The 22,158-nt window shown below is 32.1% G+C and overlaps 1 protein-coding gene across 3 annotated transcripts; it reads right to left on the bottom strand.

Moving 5' to 3' along the window:
• Positions 1-7,749: 7,749 nt before the first annotated feature.
• LOC120075890 (beta-amyrin synthase-like) lies at positions 7,750-21,735 on the bottom strand. Of its 3 annotated transcripts, none has more exons than XM_039029625.2 (13): positions 21,612-21,735; positions 18,968-19,216; positions 15,129-15,314; positions 14,769-15,056; positions 14,595-14,679; positions 14,354-14,520; positions 14,065-14,256; positions 13,625-13,981; positions 8,874-8,972; positions 8,735-8,791; positions 8,282-8,650; positions 8,114-8,194; positions 7,750-8,032 (listed from the first exon to the last, which is right to left on the bottom strand). In XM_039029625.2, exons 2-13 carry the CDS (start codon positions 19,166-19,168, stop codon positions 7,826-7,828), a joined length of 2,289 nt encoding a protein of 762 aa, XP_038885553.1. In that variant the 5' UTR covers positions 19,169-19,216; positions 21,612-21,735; the 3' UTR covers positions 7,750-7,825. The 3 variants fall into 3 exon arrangements, with proteins under 3 accessions (XP_038885553.1, XP_038885556.1, XP_038885557.1); XM_039029628.2 differs by having other exon boundaries at positions 7,750-8,028; XM_039029629.2 differs by lacking the exons at positions 18,968-19,216; positions 21,612-21,735 and having other exon boundaries at positions 15,155-15,312.
• Between the last annotated feature and the right edge of the window lie 423 nt (positions 21,736-22,158).

Genomic DNA, 22,158 nt, shown 5'->3' with positions numbered 1-22,158 from the left:
ATCACTTAAGATCTCTGAGTCGCCGCATTCGAATATTGAGCACTAATGTTTCAAAAGTTGCGGTTAAAATGGTAATGCCTTTATAAATAAGTCTGTCAGGCTATCCTTCAAATAAATTTATTATATAGTGACGTCGCCATTTTCTTCAAGATCATGAGTGTAGAAAAGCTTTAGTGAAATATTCTTTGTTCTATCTCCTTTAATATATCCTCCTTTGATTTGGGCTATGCAAGCTGTGTTGTCTTCGTATAATATTGTTGGAAGATTTTTATTAGAAGATAAATCATATGTTTCACGAATGTGTTGAGTCATTGACCTTAGCCATACACATTCTCGATTAGCCTCGTGAATCACAAGAATTTCAGCATGATTTGAGGAAGTGGCCGTTATAGTCCGTTTCACCAATCGCCATGATATAACAGTTCCTCCACATGTGAACAGATAATCTGTTTGAGATCTAGCTTTGTGTGGATCAGATAAATATCCAGATTCTGCATAACCAACTAGATCAAAATTTGATTTATTTGAATAAAACAAACTCATATTGGTTGTTCCTCGGAGATAATGGAATATATGCTTAATTCCGTTCCAATGTCTTTTTGTAGGAGAAGAACTATATCTAGCCAATAAATTTAATGAAAATGCAATATCTGGTCTTGTATTGTTAGCAAGATACATAAGTTCACCAATTTCACTAAGATATGGTACTTCAGGACCAAGAAGTTCTTCATTATCTTCTCGAGGTCGAAATATATCTTTCTTTATATCCAATGAACAGGCTTCCATTGGAATATTTAATTGATGTACTTTGTCTATATAAAATCTTTTCAAAATTTTTCCTGTATAAGTTGACTGATGAATAAATATTCGATCTGCTAAATACTCAATTTGTAAACCAAGGCAAAATTTTGTTTTTCCGAGATCTTTCATCTCAAATTCTTTCTTAAGATATTCTATTGCCTTTGAAAGCTCTTCATGAGTTCTAAGTATATTCAAGTCATCAACATATACAGTTATAATAGCAAATCATGATTGTGATTTCTTTATAAAAACATACGGACATATTGGATTATTTTGATATTCTTCTTTCAATAAATATCCATTCAGGTGATTATACCACATCTGTTCTGATTGTTCCAATCTATATAGACTCTGTAACTTTATTGAATACCATTCTGGGAAATTTGATGTATATGTTTCAGGTACCTTAAATCCTTCCGGGATTCTCATATAAATATCATTATCAAGAGATCTATATGAATATGCTGTGATTACATCCATAAGATGCATATCCAGACTTCTATACACAGTCAACCCAATTAAATATCTTAATGTAATTGCATCCACCATCGGAGAATACGTCTCCTCAAAACCAATACCAGGTCTTTGTGAAAAACCTTGAAAGTGAGTTTAATTTTGCCTCAATTTCTTCTTTCCACTGAAACCAATCTTTTCTATGTCGACATTCTTCAACAGATTTTGGTTCAGGATCCTTATTTTCAGATTGATAACGGGCAAAAATGCACGTTATTACAGTGCTAAGTTATTAAACAATGAAGGTTTTGATAAAATATGTTAGATTGCGTTCAAAAGCATTAAGTTTATAATAATGCAGTCGCATGTGTTCATCGCATAGAAACAATTGATTTTTTTTGTATTTTTATGTAGAATATGCGTTGATGCAAGGTGAAAAGAGCGATCATAAGAAATCAATGGACGAGCGCAGCATTACCGCAAGGCTTTGCGGTGATTTGTGTTCGCAAACATCTGCCAAAAAAGGATTGCCGCATAGAGTCGACGCAACTTGGTGGGCGCATCTAGGTAAAATGCATCATTAATCACGATGGGACAGAAAGCTGATGACAGTTGAATCCGAATTAAGTTGACAGCTGCTAACGATAACGAGTACATTCAGCTTTTCGGTGACAAATATTCGGTGCATCAGTCGGGGAATTAAAGCCATCCCATCTGTGCAATCATAAGAGAGAAGGCGCTCTTCACCCTAAAGCTCTATAAATACCAAAGGCATCCTTCAAAAAAGGAGTTAACAAGTTCACTTGTTCACCAATTTAGGAGCTTTAGCCGTGTTCATAGTTTTCTTTTATTTTTAAGGCGGAGCAAGAGAAGAGTAGAGACGCCGGAAGACCGCTTAAGGCAACTCGAGAGAGAACCCAGAGGCATAGAAAGCAGAGAGTGGGCCGAATCTCGTGAGAGCGAGACTATCTTTTGAACACAAGCAGAAAAGACAGTGTAAAAGTCTGGGAAGCAAGAGATTGCTACCAGGCTCTTTATTCTCTTCTTGCATTGTTATTTTGTACTTAATCTTTATATTTATACAATGGAAGTTCTTATTCTACATCTGTTCACTCTCTTAGCACGCATGAGTAGCTAAACTTGTCGAATGGGTTGAGAAGAACTAAGCTAACATGACTTAGGATTTTCAATACTTGCGATTATCTTGTTTTATGCTGTGCTAAACATCTCTTTAGAGCTACTCGAAAGAGAGTGTAAAGAAAGAACCTAAGACTTGAGAGAGCTAGGTTAGAATCTAGACTCGAGAGAGCAAGATTTGAGCTGCATAAACAAGAGATAGGGACTTAGAGATAAGCTTTGTTTGCCAACCTACATCGCATGCATTCTAAAGATAGGAATGATATTATGTGATCGCCTTATTTTTGTATGTGTCATTTTGTCATCGCATAAATAAGAATAGAGGCTTCTGTGTAGGTTCTATAGACTTATCGCATATATCACATGCGTTCTAGCGTTAGAAGCCGTAGCATTCGCATCGAGAGATGGTTTACTATTGTATGTGTGTTGCATGATCGCATAGCATGAACACATCCTAGGAAGTATTAGCCGAAACCCTTCTCAACTCGTTCACCGCATTCTCATCGTATCTTTCGTTTTATCAACTCTTTTCGAACTCTGTCACATTTGTTTATTTTCATTACCGCAACAAACAAAACCAACAACTATTTGAGTTACCAATTACCGCAAAGTCTTCTGAAAAATTACCACCACGACCTGTTTTCCCAAGTCCCTGAGTTCGATCCTGGACTTACCAGGAAACTTGAGTGCTCAATGCATTTCATCCATAATTCTATATTTTGATATCCTTCTTTCAATAAATATCCATTCAGGTGATTGTACCACATCTGTTCTAATTGTTCCAATCTATATAGTGATCTATGTACTTTATTGAATACCATTCCCGGGAATTTGATGTATATGTTTCAGGTACCTTAAATCCTTTCGGGGTTCTCATATAAATATCATTATCAAGAGATCCATATAAATATGCTGTGATTACATCTATAAGATGCATATCCAGACTTCTATACACAATCAATCCAATTAAATATCTTAATGTAATTGCATCCACCACCGGAGAATACATCTCCTCAAAACCAATACCAGGTCTTTGTGAAAAACCTTATACAACTAGTTTTGGTTTACATCTTGTGACCTCATTATTTTCATTTCTTTTCCTCACAAATACCCATTTGTATCCCACAGGCTTAAACCTTCTGGTGTTTGGTCTACAAGTCCAACAACCTGATATTTTGAAAGTGAGTTTAATTTCGCCTCGATTGCTTCTTTCCACTGAAGCCAATCTTTTCTATGTCGACATACTTCAACAGATTTTGGTTTAGGATCCTCATTTTCAGATATAATATCAAGAGCAACATTATAAGCAAAAATATTGTCAATAATTATATTAGTTCGATTCCATATTTTTCCTGTCATGACATAGTTTATTGAAATTTCATTATTATCTTTAGGTATTTCACCTTCCTCACTAGTCATGTCAAGGATTTCTTTATGGGTATTTACATTCTCAATCAAGTCTTTTTCACTATTAATTATTTTTCGTTTTCGAGGATTTTTATCTTTGGAACCCACTGGTCTACCACGCGTCTGGCGTATTCCAGATTCATTAGCAACAACTTGTTGTGTTGGGATATCAATTTTTGATGGAACATTTGTAACTGGTATATGTGACTTAGTTACTTTCTTTGCATCTATAGATGCATCTGGTAATTGATTTGCTATATTTTGCAAATGAATTATTTTCTAAACTTCAAGTTCACATTGAGGATTTTAATGAGACAATAACTTGGTATTGTATTTACTTTTGCTTTCAACATTGTCAATTTAGAAAAATATTTTTTATTTTTAAGTTGTATGTGTAGTTGCATTGTCTGCCAGATATAAATCTTCTTTGCTCATTTTTTAAACATGTAACATATGAAAATGATCCATGTTTCTTCATTAAAAGAAAATAATTACAATAAGAAAAACAACACTTAAAATATACAAAAGTTACTAACAAAAATAAAGATAGATAAAAGAAAACAACAACATTAAGTCTAAATATTCTCAAAGTCAAAAGAAACACTTGATGTGTCACCAACTGTGCCAATCTTCTCTTCAAAAGATTTGAAGAAGTCCGCCACATCCAAATTTGTCATATGGGATGGGTCAAATATATCATTATCCTGGTATGCAAAATTTGCTTCCACATTTTTTTCTTTTTCTTTCAGGGAGGCTTGATAGAGGTCAACTAAGTGTTTTGACGTATGACAGATACGTGACCAATTCTCGGTCATTTCGCATTGGAAGCATTTATTTTCAACACTCTTTGACTTTTATCTTGTGGAGCTTTTTCTTTGTGATCATCATTTTGTGTGGTCCTTTTGATATTTAAATGATTAGAATGACCACCACAAAAATAATAATTTATTTCTTCCTCTGCTACAACCACGACCTTGACTACGACAGACCTCGACCACGATTATTATTAAAATTCACAGCATTTACTTCAGGAAATAGTGTTGTTCTGGTTGGTCGAGATTCATGATTTTTCATCAATAACTCGTTATAATGTTCGATCACGAGAAGACATGAAATTAATTCAGAAGACTGTTTAAAATATTTCTCTCGATATTGCTGCTGCAAGAGCCTATTCGAGATATGAAATGTAGAAAATAGCTTCTCTAATATATCAACATCAGTAATTTTTTAAGCTCAGAAATCCTCGTGGTTTGGCCGGAATCACAGAATCTTCAAGACTGGCCCAGATTGATCCGACAGTCTGACCCTTCTGCCTTCTTTTCAATCTCCAGCTCGGTTCCTTTGAGTTTTTCCCTCCGACAGCCCCACTCTGAAAGCTAGACTTTCAGAACTTTCAAGTGACTTTAGAATCACTCTAAACTCACGAGTAGATTGGGAGATCTTCTCGTCCAAAATTGATGCGTTCTCCTCAACCCTCACTGCTCCCCCTCTCTTTTACGAAATTGCTGATTTTGTGATTTGAAAATGAAGTTCCAAAGGCTCTATTTATAGGCGTCCAAATTTTCCCTGGTGTTGACACCACCTACTTGGCTGCATGGCCAAGTGTTTCCCTCTCCCCTTATCAAAGCAAGCTTGCATCATCTTGGCCCAAAGTGTCTTCCTCATATGCATCCACCACAATTCCTTAGCCCTTAAGAATTTCTCCCAAGAAGACACATGGTTTGGCTGACGTTTTCCCTTGTGACCTCACCCTCCATATGAGTTCAACTTAGGGTTTTCAATGCATAATCCACAATAACGCAGCCAAATTCAATGCATAGGTGCTTGCCCGACCGTTCGATGCATAGGCGAGGCCCTTCGACGTTTGCGTGGGCGAGGCGTTCGAAAATAGCACCGGACGAGGCGACGCTACACACACAGGCTATTCTCGCTCTCTCCCACTTTCTCGCTCAAAATCTCGCTCTCTCCACTCTCGCTTTCTCCAACTTTCTCGCTCAAAATCTCGCTTTCTCTACTCTCGCTCCCTCCCACTTTCTCGTTGGTCTTGCTCTCTCCAATCTCGCTCTCTCCCACTTTCTCGCTTAAAATCTTGCTCTCAATGATCTCGCTGGTCTCGATCTCAATGATCTCGCTCTCAACGATCTCACTGATCTCACTCTCAACGATCTCGCTCTTAGCTACTGCGAACATTGTTTGTCTCCGTGCAATTTCTACACGATTGTGCCACTAGTCAATTGCCTTCCAGTGCTTTGTGCACAACATGCATTTCACATAAATTTTCCGTACTTAGCCTATTTTTTCCAAATTTCCCCAAACTCAATTTCCATATTTTTCTTTTCAAATCCCCATTCCTTCTTCACCATTCCATACTAGCTTCCTCGTCAACCTATTTATTATACAAATTAAATAGGAAAACACACTTAAGTAGAAAATTAGGGTTCGGGGTTCACAGCACACCTCTCGGTGGGTTGCTATATGCGTCCTATCTCTAGGCTACACGATTAAGCATGCGATTGACTTTGATAAATAAATGCTAAAGATAAACTATGGTAGAGATGAAGATGATGAAGAATACGGGAATTAAGATTTGTATTGATCACAAAATATCATAATATCTCTAGCTAAAATGTAATACAATACAGAGATTAGAAGGGAGATGAAGAACTCTGCGTCAAGGCTGCCGGTGGTGTCATGGTTGAATGGTGGAGATGTCTCTCGAGTTCTATCTCCGGCGAATGCTCTGATCATCATTCGGTCTGGGTTGTGGAGATGAAAAATTCTCACTGGAAATCTCTTTCAAGCTCTCATTTGTGATCACAAACTTCTGCCTTGAGGCAGAAGCTCGAAAGTCTCAAAATGAAGGTCTCAAGGGTTATTTATAGAATTAGGACGTCGACAGCTATAATGATGAAGGTATGACTCACTGCTGCTTTTGTCGCGATATGGGCATTGTCACATCGCCTTATCTTGTTGATACTCTCAAGGTATGCGTCCGAGCTGAATTTAGCTGAAGTTATCAACGCGTTCTACCCATCTTGCGATCTTCTATTATGGCTGTCAATCCGTGGCCGCAATATCTATTTGTTCACCGCATTCTCCATGCGTTGGATGCATGCGATTACTGCAACTTCCATACGTTGGACGCATGGGGTTGCCGTCAACATTCGTCTTTTGCGGTCGCCTGGCTTCAACACATGCATTTATCTGTGATTGCTTATTACAAACGCATGCATTTTCTGTGATTGTTTATTACAAACGCATGCGTTTGATTCATGTGATAGCTACAAAAATAGACACTTTGGCACGGAATAACGCATAATTTTGAGTCAGTGAGGTTTTAGGTGCTTATTGACGCAAAACTCAAATTTTCACAAATTCTAAGTATTATCACTGGATTTTCTACCTGTTAGCCCTCATAATTCTAAATAAAAGGCTTATAATAACTGGTATTTCTGCTGGTTATCAGAACGTGAGGAAGAAAATGGGGGTGGGGTTTTACTTTTTATAAAAAAAAAAAAACAATAATAATAATAATACAAAAAATGAAGTAAATATAATTACATTTAATTTCTTTCCGTTTTATACTATTAAATTTCTTTTCGTTTCAAAAGAAAATTAATTCCTGCCATTAAGTTTCAATTTGAATTTCAAATTGAATAATTTCACGCCAACAATTAAATTCCCACAATTATAAGTCCAAAATTCCAAAAATGTCTTCCAACTAATAATAATTACTGAAATTCCAAATAATAAAATTACTGAAATTACATTATTACTAAAAAAATGTGCGGGGTGTTACATAATTAGCTTAGTTGGTGATTGGCACGAACTCCTCCCGTGGTTGGATCAGGATCCATGCAACCGCTATACTAAAAAAAATATATTGTTAATAGAAAAAATATAGCAATGAGTTAAGGGATGTGCAGGAAAAGATATTTGTAGAAGAAGAAGAAAAAAAAGGAGAGATTGTTATTGTACTAAACATTGTGGATAATGAAGTATATAATATAAGCATGGACATATAAAATTAAGAGGAAGTAGACAGAAATTTGATTCGTTTGCTGTATTCAGCCAAAGCCCATATTGGGTATATATTTCTGTAAGCTGCATAATGTAACATACAATTCTTCATGAAAACCCCTGTTATTTCCTGTTGAGGAAAATCTCCTTCTTCAGTCTGTGAGTTTATTAATAGCTTAGCCGCGCGATGTAGAGGTTTAGGGTCCCTTTCTGCCTGTATAGAGTGGTATTATATTGATAGAATTAAAATTTAAAAAAAGATGTAAGTTAAATAAAGGTCATCACATATAAAAACCTGGCCTGAATGAATGAGGCCCATCATAGCCCATGCTGTGTGAACCAAATTGGAGCTGTTTCTTTCAAGGGGTACATATTTCTGATAAATTAAAATTTGGGTAGACAGTTTTAATTACGACGATGAGATAAGTTGAAAGTTTGAGTAGTAAATTTGCAAATTAATTACCTTATTTGGGCAGCAGAGGTAACTCTCTCCCCAACCACCATCAGACATCTGAATTTTTAGAAGGAAATGGACGGCTTTGCGAATTGGTGCAGAGTTGTTGAATGTTTTTCCGGCAGCCACAAGAGCGCCAAGCGCGAACCAAGCACCATACGTAAAGCAAACTCCCCAGTTGCCATACCAAGTACCGTCTGGCATTTGTATATCTTCAAGGTAGCGTACAGCGTTTTGTATGAAGTTGTCGATCTCCTTTGTCCTATGCCCTGGGTGAAGTTTCTTGAACAATACCAGAGCCTGGATTGCCGATGCTGTGCACTCTACATACTCGTGCTCAGTCACTATGTCTGCGAAGAATTCCGTCGGATTCAACATCTGCCACCGTACCGTATGCTATTATTATTACTATTTTAATTTCATTACTTTCATTCAAACCACTTCAATTAATTAATAGCTCACTTCTAGCCATTCTTGACCGGTTGCTGGTTCCCACGCTGCCAAACCTCCATTCTTACTCTGCACACATATACTACACAATATTGATTCCCTTCTGTTGAGGGGATATATTCTGTTTAAATGAGACACTATTCTTATTAACCTGTAGAGAAAGTAGGACATTCACAGAATCCCATAACCTCTGAGCTTCCATCTTCTCGCCAACAATTTCTGGCTTCATCATTGAGAAGAGAAGGCAACACTGAAAGCAAATGTTACCTTAAGGAAATTAATTAACAAAATAAGCTTGCAACGTCTTGAGGAAAACTTGCCTCTGCAGGGTGTATCTGCACCCCACTACGTAGCCCCACTTCTTTGGGACACGTGTTTTATTATTGTTCCTTTAAAATTTGGTAATTGCGTATGAGTTTTTTTTTTTTTAAATCTTAATTTTAGTTAAACTTAACCTTTATATTAAATTTGCTTTTGGGTCAGATGGTACCAGAACATGTGATCTAAGGAGGTTTTGAATCAAGACCCCTACATTATTTCCTCCGCACAAATTTAATATAATATTGTTAATTTCATCAGATTTCCAGTTACAATTTTTTCATGGGAGTGTTGTTATCACGAGATTTTGAGGCAAATAGTCATCAAAAGGAAGAACATCCTGTGGAGTGGATGATGAGTTTTTTACTTTGGTTTTAGACTTGAATGTTCATCCTGCTGAAAGCATTTTTATGGAATGAGGGGTTGAAGATAAAAAGAAAGTGGGACTATTGACTATTGACTCACACATATATAATAAAGGCAGTGACTCATGTTAAATATACATATGTAAATATATATATATACTATTGACTCACACATATATAATAAACATATATATATTTACATATGGAATTAAACCATTGAAGGATAGGATTTTTGGAAATTTGACAATAAAGAAATAGAAAAGGCTTTTTGACTCATGTTAGAAGAGAGGAAAAGTACTACAAAATTAATAAAATAAAATAAACAAAGAAAAATAATATTATTATTAAATTTGAGAAAAATGAGTAAATGACAAAGAAGGTACATTGATAATAAATGGATGAAAGATAAATTGTAAAAAGAATATTAATAGAAGAATTAATGGTATTCTCCTAAAAAAAAGACAATAATGGTATTATGGATTCTTAGATATTTTAGATGGATTATCAAATAGTTAATTTGAAAATTAAGGTTGGACAAAAGTTTAAATAGGAAGAACGATATAGTGTGATCGACAACAACACTGTAGGTGATTTATTTTACTAGATGTCTTATTAGTAGTAAATATTCTTAAATTTCATGAAGTTATGTTTATGTATGATTTTAGAGAAATTTTTATGTGATTTTCGAAAATATGTATTAGGATTTTCTAATAATGTTATGTTTTTAGCAAAATTTACTGTTTTGAAATGTATAAGAGGAAATGTATTAATGTGAAAAATAGAATTTATGAAGCGTTGTTTAGAAAGAAATATCATGATTTAAGAACATTAATGAATTTCGCGAAAGCAAGATTTTCAGAAATGATGCATTTTATGTGCTTAATTGATATGATTTTTAAATTACTAGATCGATATATCCACGGTGATTTCCACTATACTGACGTGAATGTGTTTTCATAGTATAGCCATGATATACATGGGGTTTTTGGAATCTACTTCAACATACACATAGAGTTTAGGTTGTGTATTGACGTGTTTTGCCTTTTGGGGTTGCTCTATATGTGTATGACGATGTTTGCCTCGATATTTATCTTGAGATTACTCGATAAATTGTATGACCATGTTTGTTCTGCTGTACATCTTGAGATTACCCTGTGCATAGCATGACCACATTTCTTTGCTATGTACGTTGAGTTCCTCTTTATATAGTATGACCACATTTCGGTACAGGATTTAATGAAGGTTATTACAAGTTCATGTTCACATTTGTAAGAGAATGCTTATGATTTTCTCTATGTAATAATTCGTGCAAGCTTTCTAGTTGTTTATGTTTAACATTGGTTTACAGAACTTGAATTTCTATCTAGTATGAGTATAATTTCCTCAAATTATTTTTCTATAAAATTTAATCACTCACTGGGTTTGTTAACTCAAGCTTTTATAATTTTTTTCCACACCAAGTTATCCTTGAATTTCAACCAAAGTTAGCTTATCAAAAGTTGCCACCTGTCTCGTCAGTGTATTGCGACATGTAGCTAAACTTGGGGGGTTAATAAGTGTGCAATTGATAAAATGTGCAAGTAATGTATTTTGAAATCAAGTTAAGTATGAAGGTTCAAGGTGAAATTGACGGTAGGCTTCATTGCACGCTCAGGATCTACTGTCATTATAACCCATTCTAGATGAAGGTAGGGTAATCTTGGGTTGTGGTGTGACAATTTATTATTCAATTATTTAGATAAAATTTATATGCAATATTACATCATCAATTATATGTAAAAATCTAAGACCGTTAGTGTAATCTTGAACCATCTATGTAGTTGACATGCAGGTGGATTAAGTAATAATAATAATAATAATAATAATCTAAAGGGTCTACACTATATGGATGAGGTTGGTTATCTTATTTTGGTAACACTATGGATGCAAACCACTTTATAATTGTTAGATTAGATTCAAATCTTCACGGAGACATGTAGCTAGATGACTTTGTTAGGATTCAATAAGCCTAACATATGAGAGATTTGACAAAATAAGAAGCTAGGAATATAACTTTTCACAAAATGGAATTCATTTCCTCTCATGTACGGAAGGTATAAAGTAGAAGGCTAGTTTCATAAAGTGTTGATTTTAGGACTTGAATAATTAGGTCCCACCCTTTCGCTCAAGTGGGGCTTAATTACTTTATGATTGTATCATAAACAAATTGTTCATTAGAAGATCAAAGGAAACTCAAGGTATAAGATGTAATTAAAAGGGCAAAATATATTTTTGACCCAACTGTAGTTACAAAAACTTATGAATGATTGACTTACATGTGATGATTAGATTAATAGACACAACTTGTTTCACAATGCATTAGCGTGCAACTTTAGGTTCACAGTGGAGTGATCTGAAGTTGGTGAATAAAAATTAATTGATTAAAGAGTTCAACTAATTAATTTTATACATTAGATCATATAATCTATAAGTTCATAAGTTCTCTTTGTAAGCTCAAAGTAACACTAAAAAATTGATTTAATTGAACGAAAATTTTGAAATATTCAAAATCAGTATCTATTGTGTTTGATACATTAAATATAAAGGACATAAGATATATTTCATTTGAACGGTTCAAATTAATATATAATGTATTAGGCATATTAAATAAGAAGAAAATATAATATTTATTGTATTTGATGTAAAATAAATGTTAAAAGGATTAATGCATATTAGATGCATGAAAGAAAAATATATATTTAAAATTTGAATGAGATTGAAATAGGTTAAATATGTATACCATGAAATTTGAATGAGAAAATTAATTATCCCTGATTGATATTAAAATTATGGCAAAGATTTGTCCTAATCTCCATAAATAGAAACCCTTGCGTTGAGTCATCCTAGATATGTTACCTCTCGAGAGAATTAGAGAATTCTCTAGATCTCTTCTATCATGACAGATTTCTTTCGGGAGAAGTTAGTGAAGAAAGACTTTGTAGAGATCTCAACCTTGATTAAAGTCACACCAAAATAGACTCCTTATAAAGCATAGATACTTCATGTGAGATAAAAAATCAGTATCAGATACGTATCGGATATTGATACTTTCAGATACTTCCCAGATACGTATCTAACACGTGATTTGACATATCTATACTTTCAGATACTTTTCAGAACGATTTGACGTATCTATTTCTATGCGTATTTTTTTAAGAAAAAAGACAAGTAACTCATTTAATCTTTTTCAATCTAAAATTAGACAATCTATTTAAAAATTAGCTCATTACTTGAGTCCAAAACGAAAAGAAAAAAAAATAACGGACAAAATCCTATACTAGAATCATCTAATCTCCATCTTCACATTTGAATCCCCACAAATCCACCAAAATATAAACAATTTGGATATCTTTAACAATAAGTTCTTCGTTTATTTTCATACTTCTCTCTCTAATATTCTTCTTCTTCTTTACAATATGAGTCACTTTTCTATTACATTTTATTAAATATTGTACTTCAACGTCTTAGATGTTGCTTTTTTTTTTTTTTATTGTATTCAGTGTTTGTATTATATTTTGTGCTATTGTTATTAATTTGTATGCTAAATTTATCTATGTCCTAGATTTTTGTAAAGAAAAAGAAATGTATCTTCAACATATAAATATCTTCGTTTTTTAGAAATATATATATTAAAAATATATATAAAAAAATGACGCATCCTTGGACGTATCCATATCTTAGTTTTTTAGAAATTGACGAATTGCGTATCCGATCGTATCCGTATCGTGTAACCGTATTTGTATCTGTTGTTCATATTAGACTCCATTATATGTAAGTTTGTTTAACCGTTTGATTGTTTCTAAAAAATTATAAATAACTCCTTAGTTCATTCCAACAATTCCACTTTAGGTTTAAATAGCAGCAATGAAGTCTTTACTTTGAACTATCCCAACCCAACTATTGTTTATAAATTTTTTAAGATACTTGTGGCTGCCAAACTTTCCACCAATTTCTTAAGTTGGTATAAATAACTCAACTTCAATAATAAATACTATTGAAATTTGCACATTTATCGAGTAACTCAATTTTTTTTACCTCTTTAATTTTTCATATTTATTGAGAAGTGCATCTTTCCCTCTATCTGTACTTTTATATTTATGAAGTAATTTTCCCTTCTCTTCTTTCTTTACTTAGTGCCCAAAACTTAATTAATTTTATACATAGAAGGTAATGCACATACCTTTAGACCTTCTGCAGTACAATCAGAAACTTGCCATCCATGATCTTGGTCAGAGAAAGTCCAAGATCCTTTGGAAATATGTCGATGCATGGTGTTGAAGTCCCCGGAAGGGTTATCCTTCACCTGAGATTTTTTAATGAAGTCATGTCCTCTAGCTAATGTAGGTCCAATTTCGTCAGCCATATCAGCCGCAAGCAATGCTTGGATGGCAAAACCCGTATCCCACTCTTGACTACCAAAGCTCTGCATCTTCATACCATCTTCAGCAACCCATATGTAATCAGGGATCCTCGCCAGATGCTTCTTGAAGGCAACCCCGTTGGGATCTTCCACCCAACATGCTAGCATACACAATACCTGCAGAGACGTTGTCGCCAAACGGAGGAGTTGAGCTTGATTATGTGGAGCCATCCATGATGCATATTAATTATTGCTTTTACCTTCTCAACACAACCAATGGTAATGTATCGACTGTTGTCATCTTCGTAATGGATATGCTTCATCGTGACTTGAAGAGCCTTCTCCCTAACTAGCTTGTTCAATGGCCAACGGGTAAGAAGAGGCTCAGTGAAAATGTAAAGACTATCCCATAGTAGGTCTTGAATTAAGGGATGCGGGTAGTATAGATCCTCCTGCCCATCCGGAAATAAAATATACACATACATTAATTGTAATGTAACTGGCAGCAAAATAAATATGTCTAATCAAATGAAGTTATATAAATTAGACCTTTGTACATAGATGCCGAGTTTTCTTCCAGTTGATCTTATCAAAAGGTTGGGTGTGAAGTTCTCGTCTCAATTCTTGAACGAGCGGTGTGATTTGGCAAACAAACCTTTTCCCATACAAGTAGGACATGGGCATGTAAACCATTCGACAATAGCACCACATTTTTGCTGCAGTAATTAACTTTATATATATATTAATATCTAAATCATGAAGACAACAATGAGCGAAACAATAATCAGACCTGGGTGCATTGGCAGAAATGAAGGGAGTATCCAAAACTCCGGCGGCATTGGGTTGCTTCCAGCCCAGTCATAAACACCAAATATCTGTATTCGTGCATAATTAATTAATTAATTAATTAGGTAGGTATGAGGAAATTAGTTAAGGAAAGCAGAGGAAGGAATATGTCACGGACGGAGAGCCATGTCTTTCCCCAAGAGGGTATGTAGGTGACACCACCATGATAAAAAATCCAGTTGCGGGCTCTAGCACAAGCATTGTTAAGACCACCATGTGGGGGTTCTCCAAGAATACGCATACAGATATAGCTGAGAGCGGTGCAGAACATGGTACTGTGACCCTCTATATGCAATCCCCACCCACCATCCTCGTTTTGATGGCAATATATGTATCTAAGTATTTCTTTCTTGTGCTCTTTGGGGAATACTTGGTCCAGATGTCCTGTTATGTACAAACACATTACCTGCACATCCCATGTTCAATGCCCTTAATTCATTTCCATGTAAAATCTATTACTTTATATTATATTACTCACCAGCGGTGGAAGGAAGAACAAGGCACCTGCATTTTCAGCTGGCCAATGTCCATCACTTGCCTGCAACGCTGAGTAGAAGTGAACTGCTCTTCTCAATGCTCTTCTCGTCTTCTCTTCTGTTATTTCCTCCCCCTCCTCTATCTTCACTGCACCAATTTCTTGTTTGAACTTTTTCTCCCTCAGGAACTATCAATTTTTCAATTCAAATCCATGTGTTACCATCTTTGCAAACTACATTGTAAATATCAATATCCTATCTTTACAAAATGAATTCTCAATAACTAATTCCTTACATCATAATCGATTCAACAATTTTTCTATCCAAATGTGAAGACCTGATGAGATTAACGGTTGATTGAAGATATGGTCTATTTATTTTCTAGTAGTTTTGGAAAATGTACTGTCTTGACAGTAATAGACACTAATGACATCTTTGACTGCTAGCTAACTTACTATATTTGAAACTATTTCTAGTAGTTTTGTCATTTAAAATAATTACTCAAAAATTACTGACATAGATCATTTAGGTCCCGTTTGGTGTTTTATTTTTTGTTTCTGTTTTTAAAAATTAAGTCTATATCGTCTACATTTCTTACCATAATTTGCATAGTTGAATTCTTAGTCAAATTCTAAAAACAAAAACAACTTTTTTTAGTTTTCAAAATTTGACTTGGTTTTTTAAATCATGGTGAAAAGTAGATAATAAAGAAAAAAAATTGGAGATGAAAGTATTGTTTATAGGCTTAACTTTAAAAAAAAAAACAAAAAACAAAATTGAAACATGGCCTAAATTATCTTTGTTTTTATTTTATATTTTGTACAAATGTGAGACCCATATGTCCGATAACCTATTGGGTATGAATTGTGATTTAGTAAATTACAGCTTTTTTTTTCTTGACAGCCTCTAGAGTTAACAGCCTCTAGATTTCTTTAAAATATGTATATTTTTTATTAAAAAAAAATAGAATGAAAAACCCTTGCTCATAATTTCATCAAAGTTGCAATTCTATTTGATTTCCAATAATTCATTACTAATTTTAATTATGTGAAGTTTTTCAAGAACTTACTAATTTCAGTAAAAAAAAAAAAAATTGAAAAAGTGGTTTGATCAACATATAGACTAGCCATTAGATAACTTTAGAAAAATTAATCCATGATAAATAAAAAAAAAAAGAAAAGAAAAAGAAAAAGAAAAGCACCAAACACTAAACTTCTCGTTATTAAGGGTAAAAAATAACACGTTTAGGTTTTCACCTTACAAGACTAGCGCGCTTTTTAAAATTTGTAAAAAAAAAAAAAAGTTTTTCTTGGTCCATGTTGGGCGAGATTAAACAAGAAGTTAAAAAATCAACATTTTCTAACCTGTCGATTATTTTGAGTCTTCCCTATACATCTGTCCATTTCACACAGAAATTTTCTAATTTTTTTATGTAATCTTTTCAAATCTTATACAAAATCATATATTATTTTCAAATTTTCTCCAAATCAGTTATGTTTAATAAATATTATATCAAATTATTACGTAATTTTTCAACTCTTTAGCATACACTATGTTTTCACAATTATAGGAATTTCAAAAATTCCAAATGAGTTTTTCAATTATCAAAAATAGATTTTTCAAATTGATTCAACATTTTTAAATCTTGAGAAATATCAAATTTTTCGGAAAATTAGGTAACATTTTAGATATATTTATAATCTTGTTGTTAATCCTGCCTGAGATTCTACTGAGAAAGCTCATATATGAATCTCGGTGTTAAATTATGCTTGAAATTTCACCGAAAAATCTCAAATATATAGAATCTCGGTGTTATTTTGTCCGGGATTAGCAACGAGATGTACATTATCTCGATGTATAATATGGCGAGATGTACCGAGAAAGCCCCAAACAATCGATAAGTTAGAAAAAGTTAATTTTTTTTTTTTATCTAAAATAGTGTGATTCATCTTACCCGAGATGGACCGAGAAAAACTATTTTTACGTGTTTTTAAAAAAATGCTAGTTTTACAAGGTAAACACTTAAACGTGCTATTTCTGACAATTTTCCAATATAGGAACACGGTTTAAAATATCGATATCAAAAAAAAAAAAAAAATATTAAGGTCTTAATTTTACGAAAAAAAAATATCGATATCTATGAATATTTCTAAAAAGATTACAAATATATAAAAATAAAAAATTTAAATTTAAATTAGTATATAAATATTTTATGATTTTTAAACAAGTTAGTTAATATATCTATTCTTTATATTATATTTCCATTAGTGACATGTTTTTGCTTATTTTTTATGTTTCACAAAATTTTTCTTCGATATAGTAGAAATATTAATTCGCCCCCTTGTCAATGTTGAACCCTTGAAAATCTGAAAATATTGATGAGAAAATCGACATGTCAAGGAAATTTAATACTATGGATAGGAGAGAAAACATTGTTTAATTTATAATTTAAATATCGTATTAAAAATAACAATAAAAGTACCCATTAATATAATAAAGGATATCTGCAATGGGTGGCAAATCCAAAATGTATAATTAGGGGTATGCCTTCAACATATGAAAAATTTTCCAAATTTAAATTGTTTGTTTATCCCAGATTATTCCAATTTTGCATTTTTAACAAACCCACTTTTTTAGTATATCAGTCAAGTAATATACCACATTAAAAATATATCAATGATGTATTTTGTTCCCATTGATTTGTATACTTTTTATATTTTTTATTTGCAACAATATGAGTTATTACTCTATTTTTTTATTTCCTATATATTTTATCCCTTTCGTAGCTTTTTCCTTTTTAAATGGTGTTGTTTCTTTTATTTTTAGGTATAAATGTACAATAGGCCGAGGAGATTCAACCTAAGGCACACTAACACTTAGTTTAATATACTCATTTTGATAATTTAGGGGTGTGTTTGGAACAATAGAGAAAAAAGTGTTTTTCAAAAAAGTTATTTTTATGATTATTTTACAATACTTAAACAGTTAGTCATTTTCAACCATGTATCAATAGTGTATCAAGTGTCTATCAATAGTGTATCAAGTGTATATTAGAAGTGTATCAGACATATACTAGTAATGTATTAAATATATCAAGTGCATCAATTGTATATCAATAGTGTATTAAATGTATATCAATAGTATATCAAGTCTTTCAAGGGTATCGAGTGCATCGCACGTATCACATGAGTTGAGTTTTTTTTTTTTTTTTTTTTTTTTTTTTTTTTTTTTTTTTTATATTTTTGCAAAAGTAAGTGTGCGCTATGAGCCTAATTTTTTAAATTTATTTGCCAAATCTGCAAAAGCTCTATAATGAATGTAAAAGTTGACGTTTTAAACTTATTATTTAAAATAGGTAGATTAAGGGTTCATTTTTATTTAAATACTTTTAATAAAGACTAATTAAAATATACTTGAAAGACTATTTTAAGTGATTGTCAAACACTCAAATTTTTTTCTAAATGACTTATTTTTAAAATTACTTGAAAATGTATTCCAAACACACGTCAAATTAGTCAAATTAAAATTTTAAAAACTAAGAATTTGTTTGGATTGACTAGAGAAAAAACATATTTTTAAAAAAAAATCATTTTTATTTAAACTTTGTTTAAAAAACATTTTAAAATAGACTTTAAAATATTTTAAAAGCGTGTCAAACAGTTTATTTATTTTTTTTAAACGACTTATTTTTAAACTTGAACACTAGAAAAGTTAAACCCAGAAAACGTACCTATTTGTAAAAAGTGGAGACTAGAGAAGTATTTTATCTTCTAGTTTAAGCAATAGTAGTGTAGTAGAGGATGGAAAAGTGTTGTGTTAAAGCAGGCATGAATTTATTTACTTGCATTCGCCAGAGGACGTCGGCACTAGGTTTGACTTTAAAGCGATTTTGGTAGAAATGAAGGCGAGCCTCTTCTACTTCTTCTCTTTCCTTCGGAGTACCTGCGTCCGGATCGAATTCCCAAGTTTGTCTCCCTACGAAGTTGTTTGTGCTGTATATGTACGGCTCATTCCCTCCATCTCCAATCTTAAGTCGCCACATATTTCTTTTACTCCCTCTTCCCGATTCTGATCTCTGTGTCCGAGCTATCTGTTAATAATCAAAACTAACTGGTTCTCATGATCAATGAACCCATCTTTACATTAACATTATATTAGTAATGTTTGCAAATACACACAAGCAATTAAGATGTAAATTGGAGAAGTAGATCGTGGTAAACGACAATCACAACGACAACTCCCTCGTCATTCCAAACTAACAATCAAGTTCATTTCGAACGCCAACATTTAATAACATGTTTACAAGTGATTTTAATATGGTTAAAAGTACTTTTGTCCTTTTCATTATCAAAATCACATATGAAAATATAATATAAAGAAATACTAATTATTTTAAGTGATTAAATATATATGCTTTGAATTGGATTTTTAAACGTAGTAAAAGTAATTTTAACAATTTCAAATTCACTGTTAAATATATCATCATATGTATGTTCTATCAGGAAACACAAATAAAGGCTCACTAATTATCTCTAGAGTTAGGTTTAAACCAAAGCCCTCTAACACAAATCGTTAAGGATAATCTCCACTTATCTTTTAAAGATATATATGATTGTGACATTTGTTATGTTAAAAAATATTTTCAATAGTTTTGATATTTAAAACAGTTTTCATATATATATATATATTAAACATAATTTTTTGTGGTGAAATATCAACAATTGAACGAATATAGTTTTTATTGACTTTCAATTGTAAAGAGTAGAAACATAAAGTTTAAAAGTAATAAAAGAGATAAAATGAAATAAGATATTTTCATTTATAATTTTAAAGAATGTTCTCAAATAAAATGAGATATGATATTAAACACATTTTCCTGAAGATAACATGTGAAAGAATGCAAGAAATGTTGTTATCCTATGAATGGATTTGTATTGCATTTGAACGATGTGTATGATTTAAAAATGTTCATTTCTAATCTTTTATTAATGAAAAAATAAGATTAAAAAAAGAGACTCATAAAGAAATAAAAAAAAATGGTTAAAAAAGTACACAAAAAATTTGAAATGTTACGAAGATAAAATAGGTATTGTTGTAAGAAAACTAATAACAAATAGGAGATGTAAACTTAGAAAGATAGAGATAATAGGGTAAAAGATAGAAAGCCTATAAAACAAAGTCTTGTGATTTTGAGGGTAAAATGGTCATTATGAAAACGTTTAAAGGGCGACTAGAAAAGTTAAAAATTCTCCACCCCCCACAACGCTTTTTAGCATAGTATAGATGAAGTATATCAATTATACTCCAAATTTATAGGTCTACAAATACTCGCGCATTTGTTATTATTCGTGAATTTAATTTGAATATTTATTCATTTGTTTCAAAGTATTGGTTTTCTAGTAAATTATCATCAACCTATAATGGTTCAATTCATCCTATTAATAACTATTATAAATGAAATTTAATAAACTATTAATACACCAATATTACATTTGAAATTGTGAATTTTAAATAGACGTTGATATATTGTTCATAAACTTGAAAAAAATTATTTTAAGATGTATTAATATATTAATGATACACCATGTTATACTTGAAATAATTTTGGAATTAATGTTATACTTTTGAAATTTTTATTTAATAATAGATGTTGATATTTGCCACTGATATATTAGTGATACACTTAATATTATTTTTTTTAATGAATATTGATCTTATTGATACACTTAAGGGTATATTTTAAATGAATTTTGAATCGAAATTAATAAACTATTTATACACTGATAATAATATTTGAAATGAGTGTTGATATACTTAAATTACTTTTTGAATGAGTATTGCTATACTATTGATATAATAATGTTATATTTGAAATGAAAAATATAGAATGAGTATTAGTGTGCTACCAATAACAATGAAATACTTCAAAGTTCAAATCAATTTTTATTATCAATGTTATTTTAAATTAACTTTGAATTATTTTATCCTAAAAGAAATGAATTTTGAATAATGTCTATAAGCTAAAGATGCAATATAATGAACAATGATGATATACTATTAACTTACCATTAATGATATACTTGCAAATACAATCTAAATAATTAGTACTAATATACAATTGAAAAATGGTAAACTTCATATTTGCTATATCAATAATATCAATGATATTGTTGATATAGTAAAATGAGTGAAGTTTATTTATAAATATAACAGTTTTGCTATTTAAAATAATTATCATTATTATATGGATTTCATTGAAGTATAAGATTATTTAAGAATTTTTACAAACCGTGGAACGAAATTTTAATTTATAATATGAGGAGTAAATTCCAAATTTCTACCAATAATGTGACCAAATATGGAATTTAATATTAAAAAATTATCCAGAAATAATTAACACTACAGAGAAGAGTGGAACGAATAGAGAGAAAAGTGAGAGGAAAATGCATAATCAGATCAAATCAGTGAGAGAAGAAGAGATTCACCGGAAGGCGGAGGTAGCAAATCAGAAGGGAATTTGAGTGATGAGCAAAGATTGAAAATATTGGGGAAACGTGATGGGAAGGGGAATGAAAAATCAATTAATGGGTTTGAGAATCCGATTGTGAGTGGGATGATTTATATATGGAATAGGGGAAAAGAGTTGGAGGCGCAGCTCCTTGGCCCTCACGCAAGTTTGGAATGTCACGTTTATCATGGTGTAAACATGGTTTGGCATCATATATCGCATGACTAACACATGGGTCTCACCAATGAAATAAACCATGACACGCCCACAATGGTGTTCAACTGCCAAGTTGGAAGTTAATTAGAGGAATATTCCCATTCTAAAAAATTATATATAACAAAAACGAGTTCGTTTTTCAAAATATTTAGGCACAACCAACCCAAAAGCAATTCTAACTACATTTGTTGTTACAAAATCAAGCTATGTCGTATGTCTTTGTTATAAAAGGAATTATATGAAATGATAGTGATATAAGTCTATCATCGATGAAAAGTGATACAAGTCTACATATATATTTCTATTAA

The sequence above is a fragment of the Benincasa hispida genome, chromosome 4 (genome assembly GCF_027475165.1).
Source record: "Benincasa hispida cultivar pf3 chromosome 4, pf3_genome.v1.1, whole genome shotgun sequence".
NCBI classification, from domain to species: Eukaryota; Viridiplantae; Streptophyta; class Magnoliopsida; order Cucurbitales; family Cucurbitaceae; genus Benincasa; species Benincasa hispida.
Note: the sequence above shows the minus strand (reverse complement) of the source record. Positions and strands in the feature narration are given on the sequence as shown.

Bases quoted from the DNA above. Each gene is read 5' to 3' on its own strand.
- LOC120075890 (XM_039029625.2), bottom strand. From the start codon at position 19,168: ATGTGGCGACTTAAGATTGGAGATGGAGGGAATGAGCCGTACATATAC. The intron at 15,315-18,967 runs GTAAATAAATTC...AAAAATTGATAG, and splicing joins ACGTCCTCTGGCGAATGCAA to TTCCTGAGGGAGAAAAAGTT. The intron at 13,982-14,064 runs GTAAAAGCAATA...ACGTCTCTGCAG, and splicing joins CCATTGGTTGTGTTGAGAAG to GTATTGTGTATGCTAGCATG.